The sequence below is a fragment of the Brachyhypopomus gauderio genome, chromosome 1 (assembly GCF_052324685.1).
Source record: "Brachyhypopomus gauderio isolate BG-103 chromosome 1, BGAUD_0.2, whole genome shotgun sequence".
NCBI classification, from domain to species: Eukaryota; Metazoa; Chordata; class Actinopteri; order Gymnotiformes; family Hypopomidae; genus Brachyhypopomus; species Brachyhypopomus gauderio.
The window spans coordinates 53,921,714-53,940,005 of NC_135211.1; the positions used below are offsets into that span (position 1 = coordinate 53,921,714).

At 37.8% G+C, this 18,292-nt stretch overlaps 1 protein-coding gene across 1 annotated transcript; it reads left to right on the forward strand.

The window, feature by feature from the left end:
• Nucleotides 1-1,725: 1,725 nt before the first annotated feature.
• On the forward strand, nt 1,726-18,047 carry LOC143525649 (uncharacterized). The gene is made up of 12 exons (XM_077019839.1): nt 1,726-1,889; nt 11,897-11,970; nt 12,129-12,209; nt 12,403-12,455; nt 12,709-12,764; nt 12,910-12,962; nt 13,078-13,260; nt 13,451-13,585; nt 14,493-15,613; nt 15,989-16,053; nt 16,153-16,295; nt 16,387-18,047. Exons 2-12 carry the CDS (start codon nt 11,931-11,933, stop codon nt 16,479-16,481), a joined length of 2,025 nt encoding a protein of 674 aa, XP_076875954.1. The 5' UTR covers nt 1,726-1,889; nt 11,897-11,930; the 3' UTR covers nt 16,482-18,047.
• The last annotated feature ends 245 nt before the right edge of the window (nt 18,048-18,292 follow it).

Consider the following 18,292-nt stretch of genomic DNA (forward strand, 5'->3'; position numbering starts at 1 on the left):
GCTTAAACAAAATAAATGTTTGCTTTGTATGAGCATCACTGTGACAACGCTAACATATGGGGTGCCACAAACCTGTTAGGCAATGTACTAAAAATAATTCCACTCGTTTGCATGAGAACGTAGTGTTCAGTACTCCTCTAGTTCTTCATTTATGAAAGTTTCTGAGGTAAAATTGAAAACATAAAACAACAAACAGGAAACAGCTGTAAACTGGTTTTACTGATGTACTGATGAAGATGACTACAAACATTTATTTCCATGTGATATTAAATACTAAATAAATAATGACAGTTTAGGGTGAGCACTGTATGAGAATACGACATAAGCAGAGGAAAGTCTCTTCTGTAACACTGGTTATGCCATTCGACATGATGTAAAATTCAGTCAGCAAGAACAATGGCATCTTTGTCAGTTAATTATATCTAGGTTTCCTTCCTACGAGTAGAATTTCAAAATTCAAAGTCAAAGCAGTCTCTGCCAAGTCAGACTCACACATATTCATCTGTTGCTGTCTTGATTTCTAAATTAAGATATATTCTAAAACATCTGTCATTAATGCTGACCTTAAAATTTAAATGACCTTTTCTCCAAGCACACCACAAATTCTAAGCTGGCCAGCTCGGATGTCTATGAAATGGCCTGTGGTCAGAAGCAATTGAATAAGTGGAAGTGCTATTTTGCAGAGCCTCAGGAAGTATAGAGTGTGAAAGTGTGATTTGCTTCTGGTGTGTGTGGTAGGCCCCTGAAAGTGGGTTCTTAAGTTGCTGACCTTTATTAAAGATAAATGCAAATCAGTAATAATTTTAATGGTTGAAGTCATTATAGCCAGAGGCTTACTTACCAGGGTTTTTGGATGCCAACATGGCCACATTTGGAGTTTCATGCATTTTTATGAAGTTGACATTTTAGGTAAGGCTTATAGGGTTGAGCTTGAACTTTTGTTTTTTGGAATGTTTGGCTGTCTGTGTTGTGTAACCTGCGTACAGAATAACACCAATGTTGACAGAATGGGCTCTGCTTGGTAGGTTTGTGCAAGGGTGAAGCTGTTTTTAGTCAGGGGGACAAAATTAAAGCTCATTTGCTGAAAATTAAATGCGCTCATAAATTGCCTCACTTGATCGTGTAGCTTCAGTAATGTTTCTGAAAACAGCCATTCATAAAAACACAGACATAAATGTAATGCACTCATGCTGAAGTAAAGAGGTGAGCATTACATTAGCCAATCATGGTGTATGTGCGGCAAAAGGATTTTGCGAGTTTGCACTGTTCGTTCTAGCTAGAGCTAAGAACTTCCGTGGATATTTCACTGCTGATGGAGACAATAAAAAGAAAAAATCCCACAGCAATTCCTGATGGTGTTACCAAAGGGTGCCTCCAAAATTCTTTTGAGAAGTTAATCATGAGGTAATGGTACAGACAAGATCATTTTAAATGTTTTATTCTGTGGAGTGGAAAGAAAGTAAAGAAATAATGTCTATAACCATTGCGAAGTAAGTGGCTACCTACTGATCAGCCACAGACACCCTTCATCGTCCTCAGTGTGGTGACACCTAGGAGAAAGAAGGAGAAGTACCTTTGATGAGGTGTGGTAATTTTCCGAGTGAAGATATACTGTTAAAAATGTTTGACACTTCTGGAATGCTTCTCTATTGTATTCCCACATCCCTGTATCTGACTTTAGTTGGTCTGTCACAGGGACTTCAGAAACGAGTATCTCCGGTTCATCAGCCCGTCTACAATACTTTCTATATTGTAGTTGCCAACTATTGCCGATGTTTCATTTGGTCTGTACACAGAAGGAAGCAATAGCCCACTTACCACAATTCAGCATCTTGCATGGGAGATATTATCAATGCTAACACATTTTCACGTGTAAAAGTTACAGACAGGTAAGGATTTGCTTCTGTTCACTAATCAAACAAGCTGTTACATCCCCAAATCACTATAACATTAAAGCAATGTCATTTGATGCCAAGGACATCAAAAATATTGATTGAAAGAATCATTCCTTTAGGCTACATTGGGAAGTTCATATTTTGTCGTTCTGAAGACTTTAGGAGTGCATATTTGTCAGTTGAGGAAATTATGTTTACAACAATGTGTAATTTTTGTTTGAGGTGTATTTAAATGTAGACAGAAGTGACTCATTTTGTACTCTGTATCAGTGTTAACCCAGGTAAAGGAAATAAAATGCTTATTTTAGACCAAATGTCATATGTTGAACATTTCAATATCTAACATTTTACTGAATGTATAGAATATTATTCAAATGAGGCACAGACTTTTAAAAAACTTTACCATGATTTGTGGAATTGTAGAAAAAATATGCCTTATGTAAAGGGGCAATAGAGAAAAAAAAGAATAAAAATATTAAATGAATAAAACCTATACATATAGCAGACAGGACAGTGGTGCTTGCATTAAACATAGGTACACTACAGAATATAGAATAAAGAACAAATATCTCTTTAGTACATAGAATGTACAGTGATTTGGAATTACTACAGATCTGGCAACATATGACTGCATCAAGTGTGCGTGTGCAATAATCCAGTTTAAAAGTAGATTAATGACATGCGTGTGTGACACGAAATATAACAGCTGTATAATGTGCAAAGGCACCAGGAGAATGAACAAAATGTACGAGGTATACGAGACCAAATATTACAGTATGAGCTAAAACGTTTTGAAAAATGCACATAGGAATGATTTTAAGTCAATGTTTTGGGAAGGCTATATTGTTTTTTTTTCTGTTGACTGACAGCTTCTACCAAGCTGCCAATAAATGACTATCTTCATCAAAATTTCTCTTATTAGATGAAGGATTGCCAAGATGGCATTAGTGTCCACATGATGGTGGTGTACCTGAGGGTGCAATGCATGTTTACGGTTGTCATACACAGTATTGATGTTAGAGCATTTACGTGTCAGTGTTACTGCTAGGCTGGTAAAATATATTTCATCTTTCACCAAAAGTGACCCTCTCAGAATTGGCTGGGTCGCAAAATATTGTTTCGCTCCACCTTTCCCATAATACACTGGGAGAGAGTGGGAGACGAAAGGCCCTTCCTTTATTCATGCAGCCCTTCGCAGCATGCAGAGTGAGTGCATAGTGTGTGCTAGCCGTGCTTCATGAACTAGAAGAAACCAAAAGATTCTCCGACAAACAAGGAAAGACTACCACTGAAAACAAACACAGGACACTAACACATGAAGCAATGCAGATTTGTTTCTTTCTTTCCTTGTTTTGAACCCTAAACTTATCCTTGGCCTCTCTGTCACATATAACTTGGTGCTATTTGTTATCTGGTTTCAGTTTCATTTTCTAGATGTGATAGCTTTTTTATTTCATTTCATATGTATTTGAATATATAATACCATTTTTCTAAGTGAGCACGTTAAAGCATTATTATTTAAAATGATTATAACAAGTTAAGAAATAAGAAATAAACAAAGACAAATAGATTATTTTTAGCACTTCCAGCGGCTTCATAGAAAATCAACAAGCAAGATTAATATTTAATTTATGTATTGTTAATATATTAAGTCATAGATTGATTGATTTTTTTATTTTCTATATCTAAGTTATTTGCTATATCCTGGTGCTATGTGGCATCTAATTACAGAATTTCAGCTTCTTTCTGTAATTGTCCAATTCTGGTGAGCTGGGTTTTGGTTATTCGTTCATCTGATATGTGTTGGTGTTTTCCTTGACCATTTCTCTTAAATCTACAACTAAACAAAACAAAAATTTGGCTGGAAATACATCGGCTGGATTGTTAGACATAGTCTGGTCTTCAACTTGTAATATTTGTTGTGTTTCAGAAATTGCAATCTTTCAGGTACATTTAGGACTAATATCAGTTAAATCTGGCTTTAATCTATGTAGTGATAGTGTTAGCATTAGTAGCTTTTTTTTTGCCATATTTTTATTTCAATGTATATGGTTTCATTTTTGCTTTTGCATAACTGTAGAGGCATTCTCAAAAAAAGACCCATACACAAATTATAGTTAACTAGTTACTGATGTGTGCTGTAGTTGGTAATAGAATTAATAATGCAGATGCCATTGAATCCTTACAATACAATCATTATATGTTTGTATATATCATATATGTTATATGATAGAGTCATGAAAACTATCATGTAAAATGGTATCTCCCAAATTATTATTATTTGCTCATCATGATACCCCCCCCCCCCCCCCCCCCCCAAGAGCACCAAGGTATCATGATGAGCCTATTAATTGCATAAAAATTTGGTGCTGAGGTGGTGGTATGGGAGGCCCCCTGTCTGCGCTTTTCTGTCCCTGTTCCATAAATTAAAAGTGTTCGTGGTAATGGAGTGGTTCTTTTAAAATAAAATTAACCACACACTCTCAATCCTGGCACCTGACATTTTGGTTAGACGTCAACAGCATAATGGGATATCGCTAACAATGTTTTCCAACCTTTTTCCAGTCGTGGCACGTTCTTATAAAGGAAAGACCAAATGCACTAAGCACTAAAACCCTTGTCATGCATGTCCAAAAGCGTCTACGGTTGGGTTGCTCATTAGGGATCTGGACCCATACAATTGTAAAGCTGCTTTGTGACAAAATGTGTTGTGAAAAGCGCTATATAAATAAATTTGACTTTGACTTTGAATTTACAGTTTAGTAATAATAGAATACATACCTGCATTGTGACACTACAATGAGTTCTTGGTCAATGGCCCTTAGTCTCCACTTTGGCCTTCAACGCGAAGCACAGTTTGCACATGTAGGTGGCGGGATCACAATGAAAGTGACGCTGAGGGCTCTGCGCAATGTCCAGGTACTTTGTCGCAAGGGTCAGTCAAAACTGCCCAAAAGGAGATCGCTGAATTTCACATTGAAGCCCCGAGCCTGTCTCAGGCCGAATAATTGCTTTTGTGTCTATAAATGTGCACCTTTGAGGCCATTTTATCATTTTTGGTGGGACTTATGCACGTCTAAAATGTCCATGAGAGGCCTGTGCGATACAACGACCAAAAAGAAATAAAAACCAAAAAAACAGTTGCAGTTTCATTAGCGCTGAAGCTGCTGTATCGCGCGCAGTTCTGGTGCTGTGTGTGTGTGTGTGTGTGTCCCTCCCTGTGTGTTTAAAGCTCAATATGACACCGACACAGCAGTAAATGAGCTGGTAAAATATTGGAATATATAATCACACGTGTGATTTCAACTTTCCAGCTGTGTATGACCGCAGTGTAGGTCCACACTGACATGAGAACAGAAGTGACACTAAACTCAGATATTACGTTGCATTACCTTACAACTAGGCTAAATAATAGTCATGCCAGGCTTAACAATTATGATCTTCCTCTTATCATGAAACTCTTCTTGTAGTCCAGCCAATACAAAACTAGCTAGTCAGCACTAACAATATGCATTGTGGGTAATTCCATTTAAAATACACACACACACACACACACACACACACACTGGGAATCAAACTCATGACCTTGGTTTTGCAATACCTTGATTTACCTGCTCTTCAAGAACACCTTTATCAGCTAGAACTAGCATGTCTGAAATGTCACAGTTTAGCAGAGAGCCTTCAGCCAACTTTTGTTGGGCAAATCTTCATTAAAGCATTAAAGCCACAGCGGTATTATATACTTAGAAAGATGCATTATGTAACATTTCACGGCAGGGTGGAGTCAAATGCATTAGTGGATTGGGTTCAGTTTTAGAACAGCAGGGATCCTCGTGTAGGCTCACTGACCCAACACGACAGGTACACGCTCGGCGGAGCATCCTCTATGAACTCAGCGTATTAAGATCAACAGTCTCGAAATGAAAGCAAGAGACCAAACTAGGATAATACACGTTTACTGAACACAGGAGAAGGATGTGCAACCAGGGAATAACACATGTGGGAACCAAAGTACAAAGCACAACGAACACGCAATACGTACAGTAAACTCGAACAGAGCAGACACACAAGGATGAAGACATGAATGAAGATAGGGGGAAGGATAGCTGCATACACTTATGAACTGAACAACAAACAATACTAACGAAGGGCAGACAACACTGTTAGCAAAGCAGAAGAAGAAAGGAACAAACGGATAGACAATATCCCCCTGAAAACCCCTAGACAATACATCGGGATTAACATGACCAGCGAAACTAACGTAAGGAGATAATAACAGGTATACAAACATGAACTGGGAGCCAAAATAAAAAAATAAATCTATGAACCTCCAGGGTATAGTCTAAGACCAGGGAAGAGCATACAGTAAGGGTAACCCTGTCCTCATGGGGAGGACATTGACAGCATCACGGACTGCATCATGGAGTTTTCTGTGTGGAAAACAGTGTGCCCATTAGGAGGGTGCGGTGTTTTTCAAACAACAAACCCTGGATCAACCCCAGGGGGGTTGGAATAGTTTGAACTCAATCTCAGGCCACAACACAAGCTCTAAGGTTGTTGGAGACTTGGAGTGAGTGAACAACTTGAACCAGTTTTTTTACAGGTTTGATCAGTCGCCCACCCCTCCACCAGTCCAGCCATCCCAGCCACCCCAGCTCTCATCCATCAACCACCCCTTTCACTTCAGATGACTGCATCCCACAGCCCCCATCCCCCACCTTCTTCACTTCAGTGGTCTCCATCCCACAGCCCCCCTCCCCCACCTCCATCTTGTCCTTTTCAATTCATCATGAGTAATGAGCTACGTAAGATCAAGGTGCGTAAGGCTACAGGTCCATAGGGCATCAGCTCCAGACTACTGAGCTGCTGCGCGAATTAACTGTGTGGCATTATGGGATACAAGTTCAACCTGAGCCTGAAGCTGGAGAAAGGCGAAAGTACCACAACTGTGGAAGACCTCCTGTGTGGTACCGGTACCAAAGACCAAGCATCCAAAGGATCTTAGCAGCTATAGGCCGGTAGCCCTGATGTCACATTTAATGAAGACCCTGGAGAGGCTGGTCCTCAACAATCTACACTTGATGTCTGCATTGGACCCGCTGCAGTTCAGCTACCGGCCTGGCATCGGGGTGGATGATGCCATAATCTATCTCCTGCTCCGAGCTCTGACCCACCTAGAGAAGCCTGGTAGCTCTGTGAGGATCATGTTCTTCGATTTCTCCAGTGCTTTCAACACCATACAGACAGGACATCTGAGGGTCAAGCTGCAGCTGATACTGGACTACCTCACTGACTGTCCACAGTACGTGAGGACACAGGGCTGTGTCTCTGACAGGCTGGTCTGCAGTACGTGAGGACACAGGGCTGTGTCTCTGACAGGCTGGTCTGCAGTACGGGGGTCCCACAAGGAACTGTGCTGGCACCGTTCCTCTTCACCCTCTACACTACAGAGTTCTCCATCAACTCCCCACACTGCCATCTGCAGAAGTTCTCTGATGACTCTGCCATAGTTGGCCTCATCACAGACGGGGATGTACAGACAGTGGACCCAGGACTTTGTGGACTGGTGCCAGCAGAACCACATCCTGATCAATCCCGCTAAAACCAAGGAGCTCGTGGTTGATTTCCACAGACACAGACCCATATCACACTGACACCTATAATGTACACCTATAAGTACCTGGATGATCACCAGAACAAGAAACTGCACTGGACTCAAAACACTGATGCACTTTACAGGAAGGGTCAGAGCAAACTCTTCTGAGGTCTTTTGGAGTGCAGGGGGCACACCTGAAGATCTTCTACGACTCTGTAGTAGCATCAGCCATCTTCTATGCAGCAGTATGTTGGAGCAGCAGCTTATCTGCAGTGGAGAGGAAGCAGTTAGATAAGCTCATCAAGACGGTCAGCTCTGTACTAGGATGTCCTCTTGACCCAGTGCAGGTGGTGGGAGACAGAAGGACTCTGACCAAATGAACATCAGTGATAGACAAGGTCTCCCACCCCATGAAGCTGTTACTGGAGAGCTCCTTCAGTGACAGACTGCTACATCCTAAATGCACAAAGGTGTGTCACCGCTGATTCTTCCTCCCTGCAGCCGTAAGGCTCTATAACCACCACTGCTCACAACACAATTAAAATGACAAAAAACATGCACATATTATATGATAACATACAGTATTTTGTAAATATCCTGTCTTGTTTAAGGGTTCAATACACTGGCACACCACGTACATTTTCAGGTAAACCCAAAACTGCCATAGTTCTGTACAGTAGATGTTATTATTATTGTTGTTGTTGATATTGTCCTGCTTTTATAATCAGTTTATTTATCATCTGAGGCTGCTGTTACACCAAAATTTCTCCTATGTGGGACAATAAAGGCTGTTTTTATTCTATTCTATTCTATTTTATTCTATTCACTAAGAGCTGAGAAACAGGGAACCACAGGACACAGAAAAACCAAGAAGAAATACACAGCGTTTACAGATCGAACACACCACAAGATCGCATACGGGGGCATAAGAATAGCGTGAGACAGAACTGACATGACAAGCTTATGCATCAAACATTGACCCACACTGAACCTAAAACACACAGAGGATAAATACTGAACGAAATCATAAAGAGAAACGAGGAACAGCTGGGACAGAAGACATAGACGGGACCAGACCAAAGGGGAAAAACTGAAAACAATAGGCCACAAATACAGGGTAGGGGCTAACTGAGGGGTTAACACATAGATGGGATCAACAGGTGATGGAGGAGCCACATGTGACACATTATATCTCATGGGTGTGACTGGATTTTTTGTAGTCACAACACAAATCTCTCTCGTACTTCTCTTTAAAATGTCTGTGGTCTACAATCAATACAGACAGTTAATCAAATTTGTTTTGCACCACTTACGTGCATCACTGCACTGGCGAAGAACTGAACTGAAGCGTTTAATGAAACGACCGAAAACGAAACCGAACGTGCACTAGAAAAATAAAGGGAGGGTTACATCGACACAAGTCCTGGCAACACAGGTTTTAAAAATAAGGAGACATGAGAACACAGAGATGAAGTGGCAAAGGAGGCAAGACGCACACCACCTGGGTGGGGTGTGGCAACTAACACAAACAAAAACACGTGTAACTGAAACACCAAATATAAACAAAAGCCTCATGCACAAGGGAGAAGGCATAGATCGTCACAATACGTATTTGTTTTGTTCACTTGTTGCCTTTATTTCATGTACTGTGCCTACAAAAGCTTTTATATAATTGGTGTGTTATACTATTAAATCTTGACTTTTGTCTGTGTGTAATAATATCACAGTGTGTTTATTAGTGTTATTATTAATAAGAATCATGCATACGCTTGAAGCACACCATTATGCCATCTTCTGCAGAACCGTGCATGTGTAATAATATAGTCACGTAGATGTGAACGTGTAGTGTAATTACGTAGTTCCCATAAAATGCTTGTAAAATATGCATTTATGTAAGAACAAAGTATATTTTGTACTGAGCACAGGATTTGAGTTATATATATATATATATATATATATATATATATATATATATATATATATATATATATTCTTATATTCTTAAGATTCTTATATTCTTATATTTATTAACCCACCCCAGGTGTGGCTCTGAGTCACATCAGGAAAAGAAACGCGTAGCATTTTGATTAGCTTCACGTTTAGGGAGGGATATGAGGAAATCAAATTGAAATACGTCCTTTAACCATTTTTTATGAATTTCAGATTGGTGCAAAATTTTGCTGGGAAGAATAGTTTTCAATCCATGCAACGCAAAACAAGTCACATATTTGTTTTAGTTGTGGATTACATTACATTTCAAAAAGTTCACTGATATTTACTCTCCCTCTTTAAGAGGATCACCTTACTAATATGTCCATTTGGATCACATCATCTTCTGTTTATGGCATGGACTCTACATGTACATTCCTTTTTTGGTCCATGCTGATGTGATTACATCACATAATTGATGTAAACGTGTCGGCCTCATATTCCAGAGGTGCTGTTTTCAATTCAGGTATGGTAATTTGCCTCAAGGTTCAGTGTGTTGTATGCTGACATGCTTTTCTGCTCGCCATGGTTGCAAGTGGTTATTTGAGTTTCTGTATCCTTCCCGTCAACTCAAACCAGTCAGGCCAGTCTTTTCAGACTTCGCATCAAAGCATTTCTGTCTGTTCCTGTACGTGACGTTTGAGAATTCTGGAAGATCCTGAAGCCTGAATAGCTCCAGTCGCCACAAAGTCTTGGTGTGGCCTTCAACACCAAATCATTAAATCTTAATTCACTATTGCAAACGACACTGACATAATGTGTCAGTTTGTATCACAGTTATTATGACCACATGACTAATGATGTCCGAAGCTTTGAAGGTCAGCAAAACACCAGATGGGTCCAGACTGTTTTGATAGGTTTGTTACTATAACTCACTAGCTATAAAAGTGTGTATAATCCCCAGACATCTTTTTACAGCAACATTGGAAATATAGAAAATAAAATAAGGATGAAGCAATATTCAAAATTGTCAGAACGCATCATACCCGTGGTCTCCATTTGTGTTGCCAGTTCCATTTTACTTAAAGACTAAACATTAATTATATTTTGTTTGTTACTTTGTTTGTCCATTAACTACATTTTTAGTTAATGCACTTATTCAAGACAGTTGCTGAAAGTCCATAAACTGCAGGTTTATCCGATGTGCAATTTGAGTATTTATTTATTTATATATATATCACTTATCCGAGTTTAGGATTATATATGTATTATATATTATATGTGTATTTTAAATAGTCTTGTATTGCCTTTTTTTGTAGGTATTTGTAAAGCTCTTTGTGAGTCACTCTAGAATATATGCTAGAATTTACATTTACATTTACGGCATTTATCAGACACTCTTATCCAGAGCAACTTACAAAGTGCTTTGCATCTGATCACAATTATATAGAATCTAGTGCTATATAAACAAAGTTTTACTTACTTTACTTAATTACTTACTAGATTTACCCAAAAGTCAGAGAGCGTAAAAATGCTCAAACAAACAAACAAAAACCTCTTCAAGCTTAATGTATACAATGTTAAGGTTTGTGCATGTTCAATCAACAAAATTACTCAATAATGGCTTTCATGGATGGGTAGCCCCTTCTCTCCATAACAAAATGTGACGCCACTGCTTAGGGTTACAACCTAGCAAGGTAACAAAATCCCACCTGTGAATCAAGAAAACACATAAAGACAAATACCAAGTAGAAATGTGTGGCTGAACATCCATTTCAATCATGTTGTCTTTGCCTGTGCGTTCATTTCAATCATGTTGTCTTTGCCTGTGTGTTCATTTCAATCATGTTGTCTTTGCCTGTGCGTTCATGCTCTGTTTTTGTGTGAGTTCTGGCTTATGTCTGGTCTTTTTGGTTGATCTCCGTTTTTGTTAACACCATAAGAACCAGGTTAATTTGCCAAGCAAACATGTTCATTCAGGTTTGAGAGTAGATGAGGAGTTATGGGTGCTGGTGGTGGATAGGGCAGGAAAACCTCCATCCAAGGTTGGAGCTAATCCAGACGGCTCAACGGTGTGGCTGCCAGGACACTGCCCTTTATGCCACTTGTGTGATATATTAAATGCTTATAATGTGTAAAATGCTATAATGTGTTGGTAAGAGGCAAAACTACAAGAAAATGTAACTGACCATTGTTTCATTTATTTAAGACAATAATTGTTTGCAAATTTGAAAAACAAAAGGTGCAGTTTTCCGCAGAGCCTTCCAAGAGATCAGCGTAGACATTTTTTCTGTGGTTGTTGCCAAAGTTGAATGCTTCTGCAAAAATAATAAGTAATCCATGAATTTGGTGGCACTACTGGCTTAACAGGAAAGTGAAGACATTTCTAAGGCTTGACAAGGGCGTTGATTGCCATTTCAAGTAAATATTTTAACTCCCATCACATAATGTAAGTGTATTACTTCTTTTGTTCTAGAGTTTACCACAGCACTAGGTGTGTGTAAACGAGAATGAAGATGGCGGCCCTGATAGTCCTATCAATTCTAACAGGTACAGAGCCATCATTTATTCAGTCCCTTCACTAATAAAAATCTACCTTCACTTATTTGTGATAGTTGTAACTAAATATCTACATTTATCTACCTTCTAACTGTTCCATAAAAAACACTGGACATACTGAAGAAAATGGTTAATTTCATGTTTTCAAGGACTACTAGGGACGACATCCGATAATCCAGTGATTTTCCGTGGCAATGGACATGAAACAAGCATACAGACCATAGAAACTGGTATTGAAAAAGATCTTAACCATGTGTGTAAAAAAATTGGACTGGATGAATGCAATCATAAACCATGTTTATTAGACAATCTGTCATTATCTGGGATATATTTGATTATCATTTATTATATATTTATATATATAATATATTATTATTATATTTAATATAGGTTCTTTCCTTTTCCACTTTCCTCCATGCACAGGTTATGCTGAGAACTCAACATCAACAGATAGCAGCATAGCCAATGGAGCAAATGTACTGGCATTTGAAACATCATAAATGTTCATAAAATGTCAGAACATGTTTTAAAGAATATGGTTGCCCTTACATTTCACCAAATAACTACAAAATGTATTTTGTGGATGTATATATTGTTTTGTTGTTGTTGTCAAAAGATATCAATCATAAAATATATATTTTGCTGGCTTTGACCAGTTATAACTTGACCAGTTATGTTTGTAAGTATAGAAATGTAATCAGAAATGTAACCCTAACTTTTTTTCTGTAGAACTCTGCATTGGAGTCTTGGTCTGTGGCCAATCTAACAGATGTCAAAATTTTTAGGTAAGATAAAAAATTTTAATATTGTGAATTAAGGAGTCTTTATTGTCATCATACTGGTGAACAAATACGTTTAGTAAAGGTAAGCCTGATATACAGTAATCATTGTTAGGTGCCAAGCATGTATGTGTTTTTTCTTATATATCAGGAATGGATCTGAAGTAATTGTCCGGAGATTCTGGTATCCCCATATTGTTTTTAGTAAGATATTTTGATGCATTTTTGTCTATGGTATTTAGCTTTAAATGGATTTTTCATTAAACTGTATCTGTATGTAGGCACTACGCTGATGTAATCACCCCTCTCTCCCATTTAGGAGTCCTAGTTAATGACTACACCACTCCTGCAATTACTGAATCCACAACACCAGTACTCCCTCCAACAGGACCGCAACCCAACAGTACCACAAACACAACAGTACTGCCATCTGCTGCTACAAATCTGACACAAGCCACCACAAGATATACAACGGCAGTGAAAAGAACAGTGTCATCAACAGGTTTGCCCAATTAAGATTGTCAAACTAATCATAAAACACGTGGTTTTATGGTTTTATAGTTGAGGATGTAATACAGCAGACACGTTAATTTAAGATGATCTTAACACTGAGACCACTTAACAACACTTTTTTATCAGTACAGATTTTCCAACTATATTAACTAATTTTACCTCCTCTGTAAAACCAACAGAATACCCAACCTCCAACACCACAAACACAACAGCACCCCCTGTGGCCAACATTACTACACCTGCTACAGCAACAAATGTGACACAAGCATCCACAGTATCTACATCAGTAATGACAGGAACAACGTCTTCAACAGGTTTGCCAAATTATGTTTGTCCATCTCTGTCAAAAGTAAGCTAATTCATAAATAATGTTATATGCATTAGAAGCATAGTTCAGTTTTCACATCTACAATAATTAATGTTTTGTCAACATCTTTGTTACATGTGCTACAGTTAAAAAATTTCATCAGCGTTGTTGTTATGCTTGGTTATCTTTTGAAACCACTTGACAACTTTTAGGCCATTTCATTATTGTTTTGTGTTAAATATCTGTCTGTGTCTATGTGTTTTGTATTTGTTCCTATTATTTCCAAGACTGTGACCTATTATATGTTAAAGACAAGAGCGAGATGTTTTATTTCAGAGATGTGCAGGCTACATGTGCACTGAGTATGAGTCAGAGAAGTTGAAAAGATAGGGCAGAGTTTCCAGACCATCTTCTATTAGGACTTCTAATGAGGCTCTAATGAGGTTCTAATGAGGTTGCTCCAATCCAAGGTCTAAACAGAAAGGCTAAGTGTGGGAGGTATCCAAGGCTTAGGCAGGAGGTCAGGAAGGAAAGCACAGATCAGCAGGCAGGCAGGAGAAATGCCTGATATGCAACATTAGTTTGGCAATATTTCAGAGAAAGAGTAGAATAAAAAGGGAACATTTTAAGGGCAATGAACCAGAAAAAAAAAGGAACAGGTGGGGGAAATTAACACCCAGGTGACATAGATTAGTGTTTCGATTTATTTCGGGGAGTTAGGGTTAGTAGATCTAGGTGGGTTATTGACGTTCTGAAAATCAGAGGGGTGCATGGGATACATGACAGTCTGGCAGACTATATAGTGTAGAAAACAAAAGAGTGACGCAGTTCCAGAGAAGAAAGTAGTTTCCCCCTTTTTTCTTTTCCTTCAAATACAACAACTACAACACCAATCCCTTCTTCAATTATTACAGCTCCATCACCACCAGCACCACCAACAATAGCATCTTCAACAACAACAGCAACAACAACAACTACACCACCAATAATTGTAATACCTACAATAGCAAAATCCAAGATGACAACACCAGTTCATTCGTCAACTACTACATCACTACCACCATCAGCATCTTCAACAACAACAACAACTACTACTACACCACCAATAATAGTAATACCTACAATAGCAAAATCCAAGACAACAACAACAACATCGGTTCATTCGTCAACTACTACATCACTACCACCATCAGCATCTTCAACATCAACAGCAACAACAACTACACCACCAATAATTGTAGTACCTACAATAGCAAAATCCAAGACAACAACAACACCAGTTCATTCGTCAACTACTACATCACTACCACCACCAGCATCTTCAACAACAACAGCAACAACAACAACTACACCACCAATAATTGTAATACCTACAATAGCAAAATCCAAGACAACAACAACAACATCAGTTCATTCTTCAACTACTACATCACTACCACCACCAGCATCTTCAACAACAACAGCAAAAACAACAACTACACCACCAATAATTGTAATACCTACAATAGCAAAATCTAAGACAACAACACCAGTTCATTCGTCAACTACTACATCACTACCACCACCAGCATCTTCAACAACAACAGCAACAACAACAACTACACCACCAATAATTGTAATACCTACAATAGCAAAATCCAAGACAACAACACCAGTTCATTCTTCAACTACTACTACACCACCAAAAGCACCAATACCCACAACCGCAAAATCCAAAACAACAACAACAGTACATTCATCTACTACATCAACTACAACAACTACTATTAAACCACCAATAATAGTAATACCAGCAACACCTGCAGCAGCAAAACCCATAACAACAACAACAACTACTACTACTACAACTACTACGACTAAAACTACTACTACTACAACACCAAAAACAACAATTCCAGTGCCTCCTACTCAACCTCCAACAATATATGAACAGGCAGTAATTTTCATATTTAAGCTTGATATGGTTTTCTTCCCTGCACTTCTTGATGTACTGTCGGCTGCTTTCAAAACCTTGGCCATTGAGATTGAACTTCAGGTAATTTGTATTTACTTATTTATGGTTAGGTGATGTGGCAAAGGCATTTTAAAGAAATATATTAATATACACTGCTCAAAAAAATAAAGGGAACATTTAAACAACACAATGTAACTCCAAGTCATCCACACTTCGTGTTCAGATAGGAAGCAACACTGATTGTGAATCAATTTCATCTGCTCTTGTGCAAATAGAACAGACAACAGGTAGAAATGAGAGATTTTCAACTGATTTCAAAGATTTTTATTAATTGAGATCTAGGATGTGTTATTTTAGTGTTCCCTTAATTTTTTTGAGCAGTAAATTTTCTTGATCAATATATTTATTATTAATAGATGTTCCTTGAAATAAACGTGTGCATTTTTTTTTTATCAGATTAATATGGTTCTTATGGCACAATTTCCAGAGACCTTTCATCGATGCATAGTCATCAACTTTGCGTGAGTATTGTACATATACCTTCACAAAAAAAACATTTCTTCACAAAATGTTTCATTTTTTAATTAACACATTCTCCAACACTATATTTTTACCAACAGTCCAGGATCTATTATAGTGAATTCATCACTTGTCTTTACCAACAAAACACTGCCTAGCAACGTCACAATAGTGGATGCCCTGGTTGAGGCCTGGGAAAATCATACCATAACTTTGCCTTTTCAAAATGGTACATTGTATATTGGTAAGTTCATGCTTTGCTTTCTATCATTACAGTTCTGTCAAGACCAGCTATGTACTGAATTATCAACATCTCTTTCTTTTTCTTCCCACAGATACCCCCACCCAAAGTAGTTGTCCAGAACTTCCAAACTGTTCATCATTGGTTATCATTCTGATAACTTTGTCACATATTCTTTTGTTAACATAGTCTACAGAAATACCTGCTAAAAACAAATTACAATGCAACTTATGTTTTTTAATAGTTTATTAAAGGATACAAAATAATTGGCCTATTCCAAAGTCAGCATCACTTACAACCTTAACGTGTGACTTAATGTGATTTTAGTCTGGTACCTTTTCATCTTATTATAATGCCACAAACCTTATAAAACAGCTATTGATTGATTGAATAATCTGTAAAAATTATGAAATATGAAGGTGGCTCTACAACAAAGGCAAGGACAGTACGGTGTTTGAGGACCACCAGCTAAAATGTAATACCTCTTGCTTCTCACACTGGCATTAAATAAAATGTCAGATAATTCAGGAATTTAAAGATTATTTAAGAAAACATTATTTGTTTATTAAGTGAAATTAGTTTCATATTTATAATTGTTACATCTATAATTATTAAATCTTGTCAGGTTTTAAACTGTGATGCATACAAGAAGACAGAACAGATTCCATAAATCTTTAATATGTTGGTAGGACCATGAAATTGCTCTCAATTACATATTAATATATTACAGATTATGTATGTAGATATTTTATATATAGATTATAAGGTATCTAAAGTTATTTTTGTCCTCAAAGGGTCATATTTATATCCTCCTTTAAATTTTATAAATCCTTCACTTATAAGTATAATTCTAAGCACGACTCTTGGCTAATTAGTCAGGCTGTTATTCAAATTGTTCTGAGATTTCTTTCTATAGTGGAGTCTGAAAGACTCGCACTTTGCCCTCAAGAAAAAAATAATAAAGAATACAAAATTAAATACGATATAAAAAATTCAGCCCCCACCTTCTTGCCCCAGACTGTACTAGATCACACCTTGCCCAATAACAGTTAGAGGGAAAACTAAGACATCTCAACTGTTCATAGTAATAATCATTTGCTCTAGGATCCCCCTGCAAACAGTAGCTTGCAAGATTAAAATGTCACATAGCTTCCCTCCTAACTACCAATAGCAACATAGAGAGGATTTGTGATACAGCAGAAATGAGAACTGCTGTTAGTGTAATGTGTTGGCGCTGAGCAATAAAGAAATCCTTGTCTGCATTACTTACTGGATTCACTACACCAATCAAACTAGCGTGTGTGTGTGTGTGTGCGGATGCTCTTAGCAAAGAGAGCAGGGCAGGGATAGAACAGAGAAGGTGGATCGTACCATTTAGGAGAAAGAAGTGGATAATTTCAATGAGCCTCATTGTGTAATCCTGTACTCCACTGAATCTTTTCATCTTAATCTGAATATGTTATATATGTCATTATGGTTGAGTTCAGTACACCCAAGTCAGAGCACACAATACTGAGGGGGAAAAGGATGCTTGTATACCAGAATTTGCACATGCACTCTTGCTGCATAATACACCGAATAAGATTCTCAAGGAGAATTATACAAAGTCGAGTTAAACAAGCCAAGCTGTACAGCAACATACGTTGCAAGATGGTTATCTGTATCTCCTGCACACATTTTGTTATAAAAGATGTACACAGAAGCCTTTTTTGCAGTTGTATATAACACAAAATAAAATAAATATGTTTATTTTGACTTACTTGTAATATCATTTTTTCACACCATAAAAATGTGTTCACAGTAAAAGGTCTATTCTTCTCTGTTACAGAGTTTCTATTAACATACATTTTATACTGATTAACACTGTCACTATCATATCATAACATAACACTATCATATGTAATTCAGAACGACTGTTATGGGCAAATAGTCATGTCTCTTTCTTTGTAGTACTTTTAAACCCAGCTGATACTGTAAGACCACTGGTTATACTGGAGTTT

Excerpts from the sequence above, each read along its gene's own strand:
- LOC143525649 (XM_077019839.1), top strand. The coding sequence starts at position 11,931 with ATGAAGATGGCGGCCCTGATAGTCCTATCAATTCTAACAG. Across the intron at positions 12,963-13,077 it reads GTATCCCCATATTGTTTTTA|GAGTCCTAGTTAATGACTAC; the intron begins GTAAGATATTTT and ends TCTCCCATTTAG. Across the intron at positions 13,261-13,450 it reads AAGAACAGTGTCATCAACAG|AATACCCAACCTCCAACACC; the intron begins GTTTGCCCAATT and ends TAAAACCAACAG.